This window comes from Phascolarctos cinereus, unplaced genomic scaffold (assembly GCF_003287225.1).
Source record: "Phascolarctos cinereus isolate Bilbo 61053 unplaced genomic scaffold, phaCin_HiC Scaffold_2;HRSCAF=192, whole genome shotgun sequence".
NCBI classification, from domain to species: domain Eukaryota; kingdom Metazoa; phylum Chordata; class Mammalia; order Diprotodontia; family Phascolarctidae; genus Phascolarctos; species Phascolarctos cinereus.
Window position 1 is genome coordinate 120,706,745 of NW_027555625.1, and position 21,842 is coordinate 120,728,586.

Sequence of the window (21,842 nt, forward strand, 5' to 3'; positions counted from 1 at the left end):
TCATTTCATTACATTCCGTTGCCTTCCTGGACTAGTCATACTTGGGAACAGAACAGTTCAGGGATTCAGGCCACAGCAGGGAGGTGCCTATGCACTCAGCTAATTCCACAGTGGTTCAACAACAGGAGTGAAATCACCCCAAGCAATATGAACTGTGGCTGGCCACAGGCAAGAGATGCAGGAGAATTGTCAAGTTTGTGTCCCAGAGTTCACACTTGAGTCTTTCATAGAACTCCAGTAATCCTCCCACCTCCCACAACAAATATATCTGATAGGAACAGCGGATTTGTGGTCAGGGAACCTCGGTTCAAATTACAGCTTGACCAGTGTATGGATTAGCATTATATTGGATTGGATTAGATTGGATTAGATGTACCCTCAACACTTTGGGTCTTGGTTTCTTCATCTGCAAAACTCTGAGACTGAGCTATATGATCTGTAAGGACCCTTCTTCCTCTAAGTATACGATTCTATGATCTTCTGATAACTAGATTTAAATTGTCTGGTATCAGTCAAGTATCCTTCTCTATCCTTCCTTCTCTCTTTATCTCTTTTTGCTGCTGACATGGATCAGCAACTGAAATTCAAATATTTCAAGAGGAAAAGAAATAAGAAGCTACTCTTGGGATATTTTTTTAAAAAAGATTATCTTAAATCTCTTTACCAATGGAAGTCTCTGCCCATTTGGATAATTTATTAGGATCCTCGCCCCAGAGATCACACATGAGCTCAGAGCTGACCTCTCCCCTTTGGAAAGAAGAGTTGTTTGCTTTAGAGCACGCATTCATTTCACCACAAAAATGAGTGGTGTGTATGTGTGTGTGTGTGTGTGTGTGTGTGTGTGTGTGTGTGTGTGGTGTGTTTGTGCTCTAAACAAAAGAGGAGCATTTGGTTTCAAATAACTTCAGTCATCTGATTCTTTCTTGGAACAGTACATTAGGAAAGAGAACAATACCATAAGCCCTCATCTGCTACTCAGTGGGTCTCTTAGGCATTTAAGAGATGCCATTCTCCCCTCTGCTCAGCCTCTCACAGAAGGCAATCAGCCCTTGGATTTTATGGAGATAAACCAAGCACAATGACTAGAGAACCAGACCTGGAGTCAGGAAGATTTAAATTCAAATCTGGCCGCAGACACTTATTAGCTGTGTGACCTAGGACATGTCACTTAACCTCTATTTGTTTTAGTTTCCTCAATTATAAAATGGAATAATAATAGCACCTACCTTCCAGGACTGTTGTGAGGATCAAATGAGATAATATTGGTAAAGCACTGAGCATAGTGCCTAGCACATAGTAGGTACTATGTAAATGTTAGTTGTTATCATCATCATCATCATCATTAATATATTATTATTCCAGTTTGTGGATTATTCTAACTCTTAGTTTTCTCTGTTCTTTCAGCTATTTCCCAGCTCATCAGCCAACCCCCTGTGAAGCAACGCCTGTAACTTTCTAATATGTTGTTTAGTTTATCTGAACTTTTCCTTCTTTTTTTCTTCTTTATTTTAAAGGGAAGGATACAGCGGAAAGTGGTGATAGAAAAACAAGATATCTACAAAAATATCTTTTAAAAATAAAAAATAGGAGGAAGAGTTATGACAATGACATTTCCGATGAGGGTTGGAGGAAAGGGTTGGATGGTGTAGAGCAGACTGACAGGTGTTAGAGCATAAAGGGACCTTAGAGATTCTTATAGCTCCAACCCTTCATTTTACAAAGGAGAAATAATAAGGCAAATTACTTATTTGCCCATGGTTATTTAGTTACCTAGTGGAAGAACTAGTACTATTGGCATCAGCACTTAACACAGTGCCTGGCCCATAGTAGGCACTTAACACATATTTATTGATTGTTAACTGTACAACCTAAGTCTCTTGGCTCCTACTTTTTGGTTCTTTCTGATAAAACTACAGCAGATGTTGACAAGTCCAGTGGTAGGGCTGGGAACTGGCTTCAGGACAGGACTTTGTAGGTGGGATGGAAGTGGTGGGAGTGGGATTTCAAGATCTATCAGTTAAGGCTCCATAGAATCGGAAGATTTGAAGTTGGAAGGAACCTTAGAGATGTTCAACTTCTACCTCTTCCTGTCTCAAAGAAGCAAAATTGGTCTCTAAAATCTACCATTAGATAGTTACCTACTGTTTCTAGAGCTTACCTCTACAACCAACCTATAAACTGTAACTGTGTGATTTTCTAAGTCTGTATCTTGTTTAAAATATCTGCTTCATAATTGGTGAAGTAGGAAGTACTCAATGTAGGAGACTAGTTCAATTTGGGTTAAATGTTAGCCTATGATTTCTTCCTCATTTTAAACCCTCATGGCAATGAATTTTTCCCCATTTTATGGAAGAAGTACAATAATTCAAATATTTTGAAACATCAGGCAGTCCATTCTTGATATAAATATTGGCTTTCAGTCAAAAGGAAAAGGGTGAGAAATTTTCCCCATTTATTTGGTGAACTTTCTAAAGTCTTGAAAACAAACAAAACTGATACCATATTTGGGCCACTCCCTAAGTTTACATATCTACTGCTCTATTTGTATTGGATAGTAGAGTACTGGATAGCAGAGTATTAGGTACTCTAGGGACACAATAAATCCTCATTCTCATTCTCTTTTTCTCTTAGCATAGCCCCATTCTCCTTGGGGTTATATAAGTATTTTTCCATGATATTCAAACTAGGCTAGTTTAGAGACTGGTGATTAAGGATGTGTCTTCGAGAGGCAGCATGATACGATGGAAGTATCTTTGACAAGAAAACCCCAAATGGGGTCAGGTAGAGTCAGACATGACTGAATAACAAAAGTTTGGCTGGAGTATAGTGAAGGAGGTAATGCAGGATAAGTTTGGAACTGTAAGTTGTCAAGGTTGTCAAAGACTCTAAAACCAGATAGGACAGCCTACATTGGTTGTCCCAAAAGTCTTAGTGCTATTTTAAGCTGTTAAAGCTCTGAAGCTCAGCTAGACTGGTCCTCAGATAATAGGCAGGCATACCACTGGGCCTGCACTTGGAGCCTTCCAAATTTGGCCTCATTTGTTTTGTTGACATAGTCTTCAAAAAACCATGCTTCTGGTGTATTAGAGGAGGATTCCAGTAGTGAAAGAAATTCAATAATATGGCAAAAATGAAGAAACTAGCTTTTAAATCTTTCTAATAAACAAATCTAGTTTTCTTCTCTGACAAATGTAGATCACAGCTTGTTGACTATCAATAACCCATACTGTTTTGCTTCTGTTTTCAATAGCATTTGCATAGAGGGAGGGGCAGTTTTCATCATAATTTTTAAAAAGGACCTGGTTCTGAATCCCAAAATTGAAAAATGTCCTACAGATCATCTCTTAAAACAAGAGTTCCTAACTTGGAGCCCATGAACTTGTTTTTTTTTATTAAAATATTTTGATAAATGTATTTCAATATAATTGGTTTCCTTGGTAATACTGAGTATTTTATTTTATTTATTTAAGGAGGTTGTTCTGAAGAGTCCACAGGCTTCCCCAGACTGCCAAATTGTTCTATGATATACCAGAAAAGGTTAAGAACCCAAACAACTGAGAATTCTAGGACTTATTCCCCAACAATATAAAATTTCAACTCATTAGTCTATAACTTTGATCTTATCAGAGCATCCAGAAGAAAGGAAGTTCCTCAAGAAAGGGCCTGAATAATTTTTCATTTTTGTAACCTCCACCCCTAACACATAGTCTTACATATACTAGGTGCTTAATAAAAGTTTGATTGTTTTCTATGCTCAGTCCTAAGAAAGAGAAAAGAAAGTGAAGATATAATTCCTACTCAACAGTTGTTGTCTTCTTCATTTTGCTATATTTCTCAAAAGAATCATCTACACCTGCCTCATTTCCTTATTATACGTTAAATTCTGTCCATTATTCACTGCATTCATGGCAAATGAAAAGGTGGTATGGTTACCACACAGTCACCATAAAGTGATGTTTTCTTGCTAATGATATTTTACTGCTACCCCACGTAGTGCCTCTGTGCTAATGTACTATACTGTCTTCCCTGGGTTTTAGAATGGCTTCAGCAAACTCAGTCTTTTCCCTTCCTGTCCCTCCCATACTCCCCAACCCCCTACTCTAACTCATTTGCTGGCTTTAGTAATTTAGGGAGCTCAATAGAGACTCTTTTCTCCTAGGAAGACTCACTCTTCCTTCTTATCTTTTTTTTTTTAGCTGACCTTAACTATAAATAAATTTCAATGCCTAGGGACAAGGGAATCTGATTTTTAGCTCTTTAATCTACCACAGGGTAGCTTCTTCCTTTCCTCTTACCATTCTATGAAAAACAAAAACCAAACAATTAAATAAAAAAGGCCATTCTTTTCAACATCACCAAATGACTTTCTTCCAAATCAATAGCCTATTTATTGTCAGTTGATCAAAAAACATTTATAAGCACTCGATATGTGTATACCAGCAACTGTGCTAGATTCTGGGAATATAATGATGAAAAATAAATTGCCGCTGCATGTAATGAGTATATATTCTAAGGGGTATGGGGGAGATGAACACACACACATGAGAACATATACAAAATATATACTAAGTAAATAATTTTGGGGAATCCATTAACAGCTGAGGGGATCAGGAAAGGCTTTAAGCAGGAGACATTAGGGCTGACCTTTGAAGAAAGTCTAGGACTTCCAAGAGGTGGAATGAGTGAACTCCCAGCATGGGGGACACAGACTTTTTCAAAGGCACAGAACTGAGAGATTGAATGTCCTGTGTGGGGAACAGCAAGACGAGTTTGGCTGAACTGGTCCCTCTGCTCCGGGCATTTTCACTGGCTCTTCTCCATCCCTGGAATGCTCTTTCTTCTCACATCCACCTCTGGATTTTCCTGGCTTCCTTCAAGTCTCAGCTAAAATCCCACCTTTCCCAATCCCTCTCAATGCTAGTTACCTTCTCTCTGTTGATTGTTTCCTGTGTACCTAACTTATTTGCACATATTTGTTTGCTTTTGTCTCCTGTTTTAGATTGTGAGCTCCTCGAGGGCAGGACTGTCTTTCGCCTTTCTTTGTAGCCCTAGCCCTTGGCACGGTGCCAGGGACAAGGCAAGCACTTAACAAATGCTTATTGACTGACTAGCTATCAATGGCATAACTGGATGGGTGGTGATTGAGGGTTATTGTAGAAATGGTGCACATTTAATTTAAAATTTTCTATAATTGATTTATGTATGCATCCACCATGCCCTGTCAAACTGGTAAGACAAAGGCATAGATTAGGTATTCCACACAGATGACTTGAACACCAGCAACTGGAATGCAACATTCATCATTCTACCTCTTTGTGTCTCATCAACCCCATCCGTAAAAAAGGGGATAAGAATACTTTTAGTACTCACCTCACAGGGTTGCTGTGAGGATAAAAAGGAAAAAAAAAGTACTTAAAGCATTTTGCAAACTTCAGGGTGCCACCTAAGTATCAGTTATTATTATTTTTTAGGCAATTGGGGTTAAGTGACTTGCCCAGGGTCGCACAGCTAGTAAGTGGTCTGAGGTTGGGTTTGAACTCAGGTTCTCCTGACTTCAGGGCTGTTGCTCTTTCCACTGCACCACCTAGCTGCCCCTTCAGTTATTATTTTTTAACATATTAGTGTTGAATTTTTTCAAAGGCTTTTTCTACATCTTTTAATATAATCATTTAATTTAACCATTTTTATTACTGATTTGATTATACTAATATAATTCCTCAAGTTGAACCATCCTTGGATTTCTGACATAACTCCATCTTGGTTGTATTGAATAATAATAATTATTATTACCATTATTATTATTATTATTTCTTTTTGATACATTGCTTTGCCAGTATATTTGTTTAAAATTCATTTCAATTTTTGAGTGATAGTAATATATAGTTCTCTTTGCTGTAATTCTCTCTGGTTTTTGTAAGATCATATTTATATCATGGGAAGAGTTTAGTAGAGTATTTCTTTCTTTTAAAAAAACAGTTTAGTTTTGAAAACAGTTAAGCACAGAGGTTATTTGTTCTATGAATGTTTGATAGAATTCTCTTGTAAATCTATCAGATCTTGGAACAAATTTGTTTCTTCATGAGTTTATTTATAATTCACCCATTTCTCTCCCCTAAGATCCAATTGTTTAGATTCACTATGTCCCATTTTGCTAGATTATTTTGTTTTATAGATATTTTCTTGAATTCTCTTGTTTCAAGTTTCAGTTTTATTGGCATACAAATGGGTATAATAGTTTTTTCTTTATTTCTTCTACATTTGTTGTGAATTTTACTTTCTCCTTTTTTATTTAGGTAAGTTGGTTCCTCCTTCCCTTCTCTTCGGTCTTATTGGCTAGTTGTTATTATATAACAATTATATAATTTTATATATAATATGTATATAATATTATAAAAACATAACATAACAAAATAACTATTTTGTTAGTCTTTCAAAAAGAGAGAACTATATTATCTTTTTCATAAGTTTTTTGGGACATGGTATGAAATAGTTAATACAGTACTGGACTTGGAATCTGGAAGACCTGGGTTCAAAGCCTGCTACTGACAATTACTAGCTGTGTGACCTGGGGCAAGTCACTAAACCTTCATGTGACTCAAGCAATTCCTTAGGATTTAAGTGTTAGGTCACAGATGGATTATAATCCACATTGGGAGAGGGGGTTTCCAAATCACAGGTTCTGCAGCTTCATTGACTAAATTACACTACTTTTATGTTAGTCTCCTTGTACCTTTCCTTGTCTCTGGGCCTTCTCCAGGGCTACCCTAGCTTCTCAAAATTCTGCTTTCAGCTGCTTTTCATGTGGATGGCTACTGTCTGTTTAGCAGACAAAAGTGGGATGGAAAGCTATAAATTAATTACAACAGAGAAATTCACAAAGCACAGTACAATATATTTCTTCCAGTATACTCTACAATAGAAAACTAGATTGTCTTATCCTGTTGGGGACTGCATATGTAGAGAAGACAAGGACCATTTTATGTCTTGATTCATGTGCTCTACCATACCATTTGCCTGGTAGTAATAAGCAGTGATCTGTAGGAATAACGTACTCCAAGCATTTTCTATAACCCTCATCAAAATGAGGCAATGAACTGGACTCCCCTACTGGACAATATCTGCATTGTTAGTCTGTTTAGTCTGTCAGAGAAGTAGGAGGAGAAGAACCAACTACGCACAGCATCCAGAGAGCACAGAGGAGCTGGCCCAGCAGGAGCAATGCAATGGCATCACCAAATGGCATCAGTGGACTGGAGATGACAGAGACACCAGTTACCTCTCCAACAGTTGAACACTCTTCCCACTGGTGTGTGTATATTTCAGAGAGTAAGCCCTGGGTTTATCTTAGAAATGTTTAATTAGTATTTTTCTTACTAAGACATTTTATTAAATGTTTTTTCTTTGAACTAATTGTTGGCATAGCGACTGGAGGAGCTTGGCACAAACATAAGAGAGAAGGGAATAGGTAAGGGCCATTTTATGAATGACTGGGTTGCTGTTTATAATATCAGGGGTAGGTTTTAGCTAAGGCCCTTAAAGAGGCCTAGGTAGGCTGGCTATACTCTAATTTGGAGTCATAGTTGGATGACCAATGAGAAGGAGGTAATCCAGGTAAACCTTCAATGCACGGGAAAGAGAGGAAATGAAACTGCATTCCAGTCAGCCTAGAATTGTACATTTATTTCATCAACTGCTCTAATTCCTTATCCTCCAGGGTATACTTGGTGATAGCCAACAGGATCTATAGTTACACCAGCTTCTCGCAGAATTGGTTCCTCCCTTCCCTAGTAATGTGGGACAGCTTGGTGTAAATGATGCAATGGTTGGAGGCAAACTTGGATATAAGAACATCTTATGGGTATAACTCTGAGAGTGACCTTCCTTGAATTTCTCATAGCAGTAACTGTTGGCCACCAGAAGTACCTACTTTATGAGGACAGGAGGAAGAGACACTGGCTCTTTTTGTCTCATATGAACTGGTCTTTAAAACTTAGTCCTTATTTGCTGGCCAGATTAAAAATATCCTTTCCATTGGTATACCTTAGCTTTTAAAATCTCTACTTCTCCATTATGAGAAAGCACTGAAGGCGGCAGTTAAAATGTAAATTAAATATATATCATTGTCAGAAATTAACATCTCAGCTCAAAGGAATCTATCTCTATATTAAAATGCTCAGGAGTGCCACTGAAGTCAGCTAACAGGTTTCTATGGGAAGGAGATTGTAAGGTCTGGAACATGAGTTTCTCCTTGGGTGATGGATGGGGATGCTCCAATGGGAAGATGAGGGATCAAGTAGCTGAGAGTCATAATGACTTAGGCAGGGGATTCTTGAGCTGTTTTGTCATATAACCTAGAACTCAACTTGACTGAAAATATAGCACATAAGCTATGAATAAGAATCCTAGTATTCGAACTTTTGGGATCATGGAATCCAACTCCTTCATTTTATGATGAGTAAACTGGGGACAAGTGAAAAGAAAGTCTGGGCATTTTATTTTCCTGCTGGTCTGACATTCTGCCAAGGTGGCATAGTGGAGAAAGGACCAACCTTTAAGTCAGGAAGACCTAAGCCCAAGTGCTGCCTTTGACCCAAACTAGCTGTACGATTATAGCCAAGACACTGAACCTCTCAGTGCCCCAAGCACTCTAACACTATGTTCAGGTGAGTTGACAACCTCCAATGGTAGAAAGAGTTTTCACACTGGGAGTTCTCTATGTTGATGAAGTATAAGGAATCCCCATCAACACCATCATGGTGTTGATCCTTTCTATACTTAGCTGGTCTGGACCTTGTATAATACACAATCCTTTTGTAGGTCCATAACTGAAACCTTTCCAGCTTGAGAGAACTTGGCAGAGATTATCCTTTATTTCTCTAGCTTTTGAGACTCAAGGTCATCTGAACCCCCTGATGAGGCCTCAGAAGAAGAGGGCATTAGAGAGTCTGGTCAATACATTCCAAAAATGCTTCTAAGAGTAAAACTTTGTCTACTTGACATGCAACAAAGAATGCAGAATAGTTCCATTTTCCAACTACTTTTGCTAACTTTTTTATTTGATCTTTATAATAATGTCATAGAGTCAGTAGGGAAGGTATTATTATGTTTAATCTATAGATGACTAAGACAAAGACAGAACCAGGTTAGGTGACTTGCCCAAAGTGCCATATTATATTACTGACAAAGCCACATTTAGAACCTTAGGATCATTTATAGACAAGGAGATGAGGCAACTTGCTCAAGGTCACACAGCTAGCAAGTGGCTGAGCTCTAGCCCCTATCATTGCATTCCAAATCCACTTCTCTTTCCCATGACACCACACTGTTTTCTGGATAACCGCTATTCCCTTGGGTACACAACTCCACTTTAAGTTAATGGGAGCTCTCTAGACAATAGAAGAAAACTGAGGAAAGGCAATAGCACCCAAAGTTCTAGCAAAATTTCATTTTATTTTGGATGAAATCCATTGAAAAATTACTTCCAACTCTTGACATTTCACAAATCATCTTCTAAGCCAAGAATTAGCCTTTTCTCAATTTGTTGCCTTGAGGTCAGAGTAACTGCTGAATTTAACATGAAAACTGCCAGCTGTGTTTTGCTAGACCAGATATTTCTTTTAAGCCTTTCTTTTTTCTTCAGTAGAAAAATTCACGATCCAAGCACCAGAAACTAGTCTATTCTACCCACATAAACAAGTTCCACTTAGGCAGAATGACTTCCAGTTGAACACTTACTAGCAAGAATTTGACATCTAGAATAAATGGTGAGATTTTCAGAATGGACAAGATGTTTCCTCAACATAATTTATCTGTTAATATCTGCAGATCACAACTACTGTTGCCTGCTCCTTAAGAAAAGAGCAGATGGCTTATAGGAAAAGAGCTTCAGATAGTAGACTTCCCCTTTACATCCCTAGATTTAACCAAACTCACGTACTGAGTTTTAGCATTTTAATGGATATGAACTTGCTAAAGTTCTTCAGTTCCGAGGCTAAGCCTAGCTCTGGTTGAGAAAATACTTTGGAAATCTTCGCATAACTTAGCAAATAGTGATCTGTGTTTGTTCTGGCTATACTTTTCCCTTACTCTAGACTTAGGGTCATGATCCAAGAAGAGATCTGTTTTCAACTGGAAATCCATTTGTGGAGAAGTTGGAATTCTAAAAAAGAGACACTGGCACATTTTTGAACTGAAGAAATGGCCTATTGAATGGCTGGTAAATAAGAAAAATGCATGCTTTGCTAATGCCGTAATGAAAAGCACACTATAATTTCCTCCTTTTGTAAAGAGACAGATGAAAGAGTTGGGCTAGATCATCTCTAAGGTCCCTTCCAGGCTCCAAATGAATGATCCCATGATTCTGAGGCATGATTAGAAAGGAACAAGACTGGGTATGTAAAAAACACACTTTGATGCACCACACATTCATGATTTTATCATGGGGGCACTCCCTTCACTGATGCTGACTGTGACTCCTCCATCCCATAGAAGGTAATTTTCTGAGTTGCTGTAGAAAAAAAAAGTTATCATCCACTCTTCCATGTTCGAAACCTTGGTGGCATTGTTGCCTCTTCCTTTTCTCTTACCTCTCATACCCAAACAATTACCAATTTGAATCCACCCAACATTGGGTGTATCCCAGTGGTCCATATTATGTCCTCTTTATGGCGGGACATGCAAGGACAAGTGTCACACAGGATAGGAAGGTATGAATGAGTAGTGATTTGAATCATTGATGAGAACCCTCAAATTAAGAATAGATCCATTTGAATATTCACTTTAAGCCAGTGGGCATTTCTGCTAACTAAAGGGAATTGAATCAGAATTGATCTAAAATTCTAGCAAAATTTTATTTTACTTTAGATGAATCCACACACAAAAGTATTATCTTCAACTACTGACATTTGTAAACTCACAAAACATTTTCTTAGCCAAGTTGTTGCCTTTTCTCAGTTCGTTGCCTTGAGGTCAGAATAAGTGCTAAATTTTAACTAAGGACTGTCAGCTGTGATTTGCTAAGCTGGAACTTAAAAACAAATCTTTCCCTTTCTTTAGAGGGTGACAATAGAAGGACCAGGTTTGTGTTGCTCCATGAACAAGGTTTGATTAGGCAGGTGGACTTTCAGTTGAATATCTACTTGCAGGAAATTAATATCTGAGATTCAGGCTAGGGGGTGATGGTGGTTCAGAATGATCAAACTATCCATCATTATGCCTGCATCACTGGATCACTTTTACTACTTAATGCTTTTTAATCTTCTATCCCAACTGACTTGTTTTACGGATAAGGGAAATGAGGCTCAGACATGACTTCCTTGCCCTAGAGAACAAATCAGGTTGCTCCATAAATGCTGGAGTAACTGTGGACACTACCCAATTTCCAGGCTGCTTCTGTGTGTCTTCTTTGCCACTTCCTAAGTTACAGGGTAGGAGAGAGGGAGAAGCAAGGGAAAGAATTAAATATTTGTATAGTTCCTACTATGTGCCATGCACTGTGCTAAACCCTTTACAAATATTATTTAATTTGATCTTCACAACAACCCTGAAAAGTAGGTGAATACCCCCATTTTACAGTTGAGGAAACTGAGACAATCAGAGGTTAAGTGATTTGTCCAGAGCCACACAGCTAGTAAGTGTTTGAGGTCAGATACGAACTCAGGTCTTCTTTCATGGCACCACTAACTGCCCTGCTTGAAGAGCTTAGGCCTCTCCAAATGCTACGTTGTCTCCAACTGCCCCAAAATGGTTTTAAACTTGTTCTAAATGAGCTCTTCCTTGATTATTTTTTAATTTGAATTTTCATTATTTTTATTTATTTTATTTTTAATTTATTTTGATTTTTATTTGTTTACTTTTTACTTATTTATTTTTAATTAATTAATTTTTTGTTTATTGTATTTTTATTTTTATTTACTTTTTAAATTTATTCTATTTTTGTTTATTTATTCTATTTTCATTTATTTTAATTTATGGGGGAAAAACAAGCATTTCCATACCATAACATAAAAAAGATGATTGCACATATAACTACAAATCTGTTATATACAACTTGCTATTCCTTTTAAATATATAGTAAAGTTATCATACAAATCATTAACATGTTCTTTGGTTTATAGCTTCCCATAAGTATACCTTGTCTACCCAATTAGACTTACAAGCACCCTGAAGGCAGGTCTACTTTTCCCCCTCATAGCACCTGCTACAATATTCAGCAGACAACAGGCACTAAATACTATTGAATGAAAGGAGGATACACAAGCATGTAGCTGTGTATATAACTCTGTTTCAAAGCCTCATGTGTTCATCAGTCATGTATTACTTCTATGTTAATAGATCAGTTTCATGAGTTCTTTTGGCTAGAAAAAAAAATCCATCTCTGTATGGCTAGACATGTGATAATAAACCTTTCCTGCCTGCACTAAGCTAGGCTGGTCTAACCCGATGGATACAGTTGTCACATGCTATCCCAACACTTGATATTTTCCTAGATTTGTAGTATCTTCTAGAGTTGGTGCTCTGCTGGAATTGCCTTTGAGAAGCCAAGGTCACTTCCATGGCATAATGAGGAAGTTGAGAGGGACATTATGTCAAATACAAGCCTGGAAAAATAACGAAGAGCCAGTCCTTTTCCTCCAAGTCAAAGTCTTCCCTAGTGTTGACAGCCAAAACTTTTTTTTTAATAAACACACCCTTGAGTTCAGAGTTGTAAGTCAAACTGTATGACGTGTTTTATGAGGAAACAGCTGTATTGAAATAAAATTGCCCTGTTGCCCCAGGTTTCAGTATTGTTGAGGAAGTGCAACTGGGTTGTAAATTAAAACTGAATTTTTCCAATAATTATGGAAGTTCAGGAGAGACAAAAAGAATGGGAATTATTTCCATGGAATATTCTCCTGAAGAAATTGTATTATAGGCCATCAAAACATCATTTCACACACTCATAAGGCTTTTATATTCCATATCATCTTAAACTAATAATTGAGGACAATTATGAATAATGCAATCTGTTACAATGACAATTTCTATATGACAAAAATATTTTTAATTGCAGGAAGTGGTTGGTTCATTTATTCCAAGTAATACATTATGCAACACAATATAAAAGATCTTGAGAATGTCCTTATAGTTAGGCATAAATTGATATAACCTATATTTAAAATTATATTATGCTTAATATATTCTGATTCATTAGGCTTATATTTTTTATATATACCTGCTATGAATTACTAGCATATGACCGGAAAATTAGGGGTCAAATCCCTTTTGTTCCCTTCTTACTCCCTCATAGGGAAAGAGACTATTGGATTCTTTTTTTGTTTTGTTTTGTTTTTAGCTAGGCAATGGAGTTAAGTGATTTACCCAGGGTCACACAGCTAGTAAGTGTCAAGTGTCTGAAGTCAGATTTGAACTCAGGTCCTCCTGACTCCAGGGCTGGTGCTCTATCCATTGTACCACGTAGCTGCCCATGCCTATTGGATTTCATATAGAAGAATACATGCACACAAAGGAGATAAGCAAGGTATCAGATCTGAACTTGTAATCTGGAAAATAATACTAATGAAAAATAATAAAATGCATTGTTATATTCTGTAACATCTCAGGTTTTATAACCATTCTCACAGCCATCCTGTGAAGAAATATCCCCACTACATAGATGGAGAAATGGAGGTTCAAAGTGGGTAAGTGACTTGACTTAGGGTCACATAGGTGGTAAGGGGTAGGGCTGGGATTCCAACTCAGACTTCCTGCCTGTTGCCTTCTTTCCACTAAAACACATTGTTTTCCAAGTGGGAGAGAGGGGAATAAGAATAAAAAAGAAAAAAAGTATTGACATGCATATAGCACCTTATGGTTTATGAAGCACTCTACATATTAATTTTGATGATCATAAAAATTCCAGGAAACAATCTAGGTATGACTATCCTTATTTTACAGATGGAGAAACTGAGGCTCAGAGAGAGGGAGTGATTTGCTCAAGGTCACATAGCTATTAATTAGCAGGAACAGGATTCAAATCCAGCTTTTCTGTTTCAATTCTGATTTGCCAGAATAAACACGTATCCCTTGAGAAGATGAATCTGGAATTTAAAACACTTTTCTACAACAGGGATTTTAAAAAAGAGAGGAAATACTCTAGTCCTTAGCCAGTGCAACATGCTGTACATTGTAGCTACTTAATAAATGTCTCTGTAGGGGAACCCATGTCCAACCATGAGGCTATCTCCATAATGATATTTCCATACTATACATCTGTACATTTTCAAGCATTTTCAGAGATCCAGAAAACAGACTGAATATTTCAGAGATCAGACTTATGTTTGGTAATATGTACAGGCGAAGGCAGCAAGACAGTTTAATTCAGAGTGCATGTAAAGAAACCATTACATATCTGCTCAAAAATTGTTCTATTTTAAAATGTTCAGAAAGAAAAAGGGAACATCCCTTTAAGAAGGAGTCTGTCTAACAAAATAGAAAAATGTTGGACATCTGAAGAAGTTAGTGAAGAAATCAAATGTAGGTAGTTACAGCTAGACAGGAACATTTAAGGCAGCTGGTGGTACAATGGATAGAGTGCAGGTCTGGAGTCAGGAAGATCTAAGTTCAGATTTAGCCTCAGACACTAGCTGTGTATCCCCGGGCAAGTCTCTTAACTTGTGATTCCCTCAATTTCCTGAATTGTAAAAGGAGGATAATAGCACCTACCTCCCAGGGATGTTGTGAGGACCAAATGAGATCATATTTGTTGAAAGAGTTTAGTACAAGGGCTGGCACATGACGGGCACTATGCAAATGCTTATGTCCTTCCCTTTCCCCTTCCCAAGGAAGAAGCAATTTGGTAGAGGAGAAAGGCTCTTGTAGTGGGAAAAGGGATAGCTTGTTTCAAAAATATTTCAATGAGTTTCTAACCTGCTTAACATATTTTCTGAGAACACGTTTCAATCATTATCATAGTAATGATACCTGATGATGAGCATTTTTACAAAATGCACTCTGTAATTTTTGCAAAGAAGATGCAAGGGAGAATATTGATCACTCCTAGTTTAGGGGGAGAAGTTTTGGATGGTGGATGGGATAGAGGAGATGGTGCTCACTCCACAATGCCTCCTTCTATTATTTAAGTCTGATGGAGTATATCCAGTTCCTTGGGTGAAGCATTCCACAGAAAGGAAGAGAACCTGGATGGATCTTTTGCTTCCAAAAAAATCCCTAGTAGATGTTAACTAACTCCTAACCCTTCTACAATGAGCCAGACCCTGCCCCATGTTTAAAAGAGTTGTGATTTCTACTCAAGAATTTGGAAGCATTCAAATCTGAAGTTGATAAATGCACTTAGAATGCCAACTACAAACTGAAGTCATCATTTGCTTGCCCTTCACCATTTGATAAATTGAATTAATTACATTAACATACTCAAAGACAAATACTCACAAACTACTAAAAAATATTTTCATTGTTTTGGGTTCCAAGAGATAACAAAAAAAGTCATAGACTGGCATAGTAGGTTCTACTGCCAGCTACATTATTAATTACCTATGTAACATAAGATGCATAAAAAGTTTTTAGAGCTAGAAAGAACCTTAGAGATCACTCCATTATTTTATTAACAATCCCCCCCCCAAAAAAAAAACCTGATGTACTGATCCCTAATCACCTAGTGGCTGCTGTAGGTACCTCTCAATGATGGGCTCTGTGGCTGATCAGTAAGTCCTCCCTTCAGACTTTCTATTTTTCAGTGGGAAAGAATCAGTAGCATATGATGAGTAGGCCTGGTTGGTTCACAATCATATTCACATGTTCTCCAAACCAACCTATCTTCTGAACTTCTCTATTTCCATTGAGGGCACCAACAACCTTCGAGTTTCCCAGATTCTGAATGTCTTCATCATCCTTGACTCTTCGTTCAGTTGAAAATGGTCTCATCTGTCATTGAAGATCTCTTAATTGCCAAATGCAATGACTTTTTCTCAATCCTCCTTCCTCTTAATCCCACTGCAGCATTTGACACAATATTAACCACCCTCCCCTCCTGGATTCTTATTCCACCTTTTCTGAGGTGCCTTGCTTGGTTCTCTTGAGAAGTTCCTTCTCAGTCTCCTTTGTGGGACCATCATCTATATCATATCCTCTAGCTCTGAGTTTACCCCAATGCTCCATCTAGACCTTCTCTCTCTCTATGCTCTCACCTGGTAACTTCATTGGTTTCTATGGGTTTAGTTATTTTATTCAGATGATTACTAGGTCTATATATCCATCCCTAAACTCTCTTCTAAACTCTAGTCCTATATCACAAAGGGCCCATTGAACCTTTCTAATTTAATGCCCTGTAGGTATCTCAATTGCAATCTGTCTTAAGCAGAATTTACTATCCCTTCCTGAAAATCCACCCCTCTTCTGAACGGCTCTATTTCTATGGAAGGCACCATCATCCTTCCAGTCATCTAGGTTTACAATTTTGGTGTTGTCTATGACACCTCAATTTCTTCACCCTACATATTCAATAAGATGCCAATTCTTGTCATGTTTTTCTCCATCTCTCTCACATTTATGCTTTTCTCTCTTATCATACAGCTACTATCTTAATTCAGATGCTCATCACTTCTTGGTTGGACTATTGTGATAAAATCCTAATTGGTTTCCTGGCCTCAAGTCATTAATCTCTCTGATCCATCCCCCACACCGCTGCCAAAGTGATTTCTCCAAATTTTTTCTGACCATACCATTCCTCTACACAATAAACTCTGATGGTCCTGTACTGACTCTAAAATCAAATATTACTTTATCTTTATCTGACCCTTTTAAAATGTCTATTTGGTATAAGTTTTATAATATACAAAATTATTAATGCCATTTTATTAGTATATAATTTATAAATAAACAAATATATCAGGGGCATGTGCTCAATTTTTTTAACTGATGGAACATGAAATTTAAAAAATTCTAGTATATATAAAGCGTATGCCACACTGAGAATTTTTTGGCTAGGAGAAACACATTTCATCTGAGAGCTGAAATAGAGAAATAGGCGTATTTTCAGAAGCCTGCATACATCAGCTTAACAGCTAGGCTTTCAAGTATATTCAGAAACAGCTAACTAACTAACTCATTTTTCAGTATCACCTTTCAAGAGTCTCAATATTTTTACCTTCCATGATCCCTTTGGCTGAAAGTGGATACTCCTTCTCATTATTCTTAGAGCATTTGGCCTGGCTTTATATCATACTTGTATATTTGTATGCCATGTTTCTTCTATTAGACTGTAAGGTCCATGAGGGGAGGGACTGTTGGCTCTGTCATATTTGTATCTCAGTGCTAAGCATACAGAGCTTGTGTATACAGTAAGGCTTTCAATAAATGTTTATTGAATGAAATTATGCAATGAAATGAAGAAACTTAAACTTCTATAAGATCCAGCCCACTAGATTAAACACATCTTGATATTGGTAGGTCTCTGGCTCAAATTAAACCATAAGCAGAGAAATAGTATGATGTTACATGAAATGAACTGTTGACTCCCGAACTCCTGAGAATTTCTTCTGGAGGCCTTTAATGACAGGTTCTTATCTGTCAGTGTTTAGGTATGGGGAGAAAATAATGTATTCTTTTCACACAAAATTCTAATGGAAACTGAGAAGTGGCCGTGTGACTTACTAAGTGTGACGGAGTCATTGATCTTGAAGCTGCAGAGTACTCTGTCCACATTGCGGGCATGACGAAATCCATTTCCTCTCACCACCACTTGAAATGATTCTGAAATGAAGATCATTAATGTTAAGATGAATTACTGAATTTCAGAAGAATTAAGCTCCATTTGGCATCTTGCCTTGAGATGCATCAAAGTATGCCAAATTTTTCTTACATTTATTCTGTAATTTTGCCAAAATAGTTAAAAGTTATTTTGAGTTAAAAAACAAATACTATAATTCCTCTGAGTGACCTTTAATCTTTCACATAGCTAAGCAATGTATGGTGTGGCAAAATGTTGCACTTGGAATCAGGAAGACCTGGCTTTAAATCCTGCCCCTGACACTTTTTTATGTGACCTCAATGGTGAAGTCACTTACCTCTCACCCTGAGGTAATCTATTAACTAAGCTTTCAATAGATTACCATTATTGTAGGAACTGGCTTTGCTCTCCTACTAAGCCAGACTGCAAAGTTGGAAAGCATCCTAAGCCCTGACTACAGAGTTAGCAATAAATCACCAGGACTACAGAGTAGTAGAAATTTAACAATGTAGAAAATAAAGTTATAAAATGATAAGAGGAGTAGAAACCCTTTGCTAATTAGAATTTTGCATGGCTAGAAGAATATTTAAGACATATAGCCTGATGCTCTCTTCTGTAACCCACACGAGCCCATGATTCTGGAAGTAATGGAGTCATTTACCAGTATACTCCTGTTCCACCACTTGAAGTATTTCTCTTCACCCTCACCTGCCCAAGATCAACCAATGGCCTGTTCCATTGATTGATCAGCAAGATATACAAAAAGTATCTGACGTTGGAAAGCAGCAGCTTTACAAATGCCCAGTGGATCATAATAGATCGGGGGCCTAGCCAGTGATCCTAGTGAGTGAAGTTCCACAAGATGATTCCAAGAAGAAAGGAGCCCATTGCAAACACGGGAAATAATAAGTAGCCTCTGGAATTTTGGAGCCAGAAATTTCCTGAAAGAGGGACATGATACACAACCTTTGTGAGAAAAATCTGGGCATGTTACTGGGTCCTAGTTACCATAGGAAAGTTGACTCAGGGAGAAAATGGAAAGGTCTTTGAGGAAAGGTAGTTTAGTAATTCTCTAACCTGAAATCTCTCTTGGGATAGATCATACAAGACAACTCCAAAAAGGCGGGACATGTCCAAAAGTCCTCCACAGTAAAGCGGAAGTGGTACATTTAAGAGAGGTCTGGGCTAGGTCCCATTGGGATAAGTATACTATAGGAGAAGATGGTGAATGTCCCCAAGAGTTGGGTCCTTGTGGAAGCTGTAAGACCCCTGGCCCTTCCAGCTTACATTGACCAACTGATAAATTTTCAAGGTGAGCATTTATACCTTAGAAGCTGACACACTACAAATCAGGGCTTGATTTGTAATTATGTAGACCTGAAAAAATGTTAATAATGAAAGTTAAACTTAACAGTGTATTGTGTGTATGGTTTTTTTTCAGAGAGCTTGTTGTTAAACATTCACCAGACCACCCCTCTTCCGCCATTTGAAAAGCTAAATCCCTGTAAAACCAACAATGGGCCTGGTTCACCAACAAATCAGCAAGGTATGAAAAATACATGGCATTGTAAAGCAGCAGCTTTACAGACCTTTACCAGAGAAACTAGAATAGAACAGGAACCTAACTAGTCATCAAAGAGGGTAGAATTCCATGAGATTTGGCTGGTCTGTCAATATGCCCTCCAACGTCAGGATAAGCAGATAATAATATGCACAAACTCATGAGATGTGGTTAAGGAACTCTGAGTGGTTTGGAGACATTAAAGATCTGTGGCTGAACTATCAAGAGGTCACCAGTATTTGGCAAGGATCACTGGCAGAACTTAGAAGTGTCAGCCAAGAGAATTCCTGTCAGAGTGGACTATGTTAGCCTCTACTGCTCAGAAGAGACACCATTGGCAAAGGAAAACATGAGAGCAAATGGTTTTGCCATGTTGTTAACAGTTTCAAAGTGGCTCCATATTCACTCAGGTCACAGAAGATAGGATATCATTCTCTACATGGGTGACCCCATGAACACCCTGACTCAAGACAAAGCCATCAGCCATTGCTGCCTGTCCTCAATGCCAAGCAGTAGAATCATGCCTTAAAAAGCAGTATTGCCAAATACGCAAGGGATCTCAGGCCATGTGAGATTGGCAGGTAGACTACAATGGTCCCCTAACAAGAGGTGTGGGAAGTGATGTGCCCAATAATTGTGGATACCTACTCCAGGTACAGATTCATGACCCTATATAAGATAGCTACAGCAGATACCATTATTGCTACCCTTATTAATCACATTCTACTCCCATGTAGACAAATAAGCCCAATATCCTCAGACCAAGGGACACCTCCAATGATAAATATGTGTTGGATTAGGCAAAGCCTCACCATAGAACCCGAAATATAATCTTCCATATCACCACCAAGTCACTGAGAAAGTTTAAAGATGGAATAGACTTTTAAAATATCTTTGATTACTTTGATTACTTTCCCCTCAAACTCCTGAAATGGACTGACCGTCTTACTGTGGCAGTGACCATTCTAACACATCTCTAATTCTCCAAAGCATTGATCTTTGGGTTTATCAAACACGAGATTACCATGGTCATTTATGACTGCACATTGTGCGCCTCATCTGTTTCACTCATACAGCACTCTATTTCTTAGTCAGTACCAGATTGCTATTAGCCAGTACCAGATTGTTTGGATAATTACTGCTTTGTAATACAGTTTGACATCTGGTGTTGCTAGGTATTTCCTTCACATGCTTTTTTTTTTAAAATTGATTCTCTTGATATGCTTGATCTTTTGTTCTCCCAGGTGAATTTTGTTAATATTTTTTCAAGCTCTATGAAAATTTTTTTGGTAGTTTGATTGATGTGGCACTAAAAGAGAAAACTAATTTAGGTAGAATTGTTATTTTTATTATATTGGCTCAACCTACCCATGAACCATTAATATTTCTACAATTACTTATATCTGACTTTATTTGTGTGAAAAGTATGTTCATATTGCTCCTGGCTTCGTCCTGGTAGGTAGATTCCCAAGTACTTTATATCGTTGCAGTTAATTTAAATGTAATTACTCTTTCTATCTCTTCCTGTTGGACCTTGTTGGTAATATATACAAATGCTGATGGTTTATATGGGTTTCTTTTACATCCTGCAACTTTACTGAAGTTGTTAATGATTTCAACTAGTTTTTTAGTTGATTCTCTAGAATTCTTTAGGTATAGCATCATATTGTCTGCAAAGAATGATGGTTTTCTTTCCTCATTGCCTGTTCTAATTCTTTTCATTTCCTTTCTTTTCATATTGCTATAGCTAGCATTTCTAGTACACTGTTGAATAATAGTGGTGATAATGAACATCCTTGCTTTACCCGTGATCATATTAGGAAGGCCTCTAACTTATTCACATGACAGATAAGGTTTGCTGATGGCTTTAGATAGAAACTACTTATCATTTTAAGGGAAGCTCCATTTTTTCCTATTTCTTCTATTGTTTTTCATAGGAATAAGTTTTGTATTTTGTCAAAAGCTTTTTTGTGCATCTATTGGAATAATAATATGGTTTTTTGTTGTTTTGTTATTGATATGGCCAATTGTGTGATAGTTTTCCTAGTATTGAACCAGCCTTGCGTTCCTGGTACAGATCCCACCTGATCATTGTATGATCTTTGCGATATATTGCTGCATTCTCCTTGCTAAAATTTTATTTAAAATTTTTGCATCTATATTCATTAGGGAAATTGTTCTATAGTTTTCTTTCTGTGTTTTTGTTCTTCCTGGTTTAAGTATCAGCATCATATTTGTGTCATAAAAAATTTTTTGCAGGACTCCTTCTTTGCTTATTTTTTTCCAAATAGTGTTTTTGAATTAATTGTTTTTTAAATGTTTGGTAGAGTTCATTTGTGAATTAATTTGGTCCTGGAGATTTTTTTTGAAGGAGCTCATTTATGGCTTGTCAACTTCTTTTTCCAAGATGGGGTTATTTAAGTATTCTATTTTGTCTTTTGTTAATCTGGGCAATTTATCTTTTTTTGTAAATATTCATCCATTTCACTTAGACTGTCAGATTTATTGGCATATAATTGATCAAAATATCTCCTAATGATTACTTTAATTTCATCT

The 21,842-nt window shown here is 37.3% G+C and overlaps 1 protein-coding gene across 1 annotated transcript in view; it reads right to left on the reverse strand.

Annotated features, from left to right (window-relative positions):
* ANTXR1 (ANTXR cell adhesion molecule 1) overlaps positions 1-21,842 on the reverse strand; it is a 324,308-nt gene that overhangs the window by 185,737 nt on the left and 116,729 nt on the right. Inside the window, exon 10 of the mRNA XM_020985369.2 lies at positions 17,650-17,748. Within this exon, the coding sequence (XP_020841028.1) occupies positions 17,650-17,748 (99 nt within the window). The remainder of the gene's footprint in view (positions 1-17,649; positions 17,749-21,842) is intronic.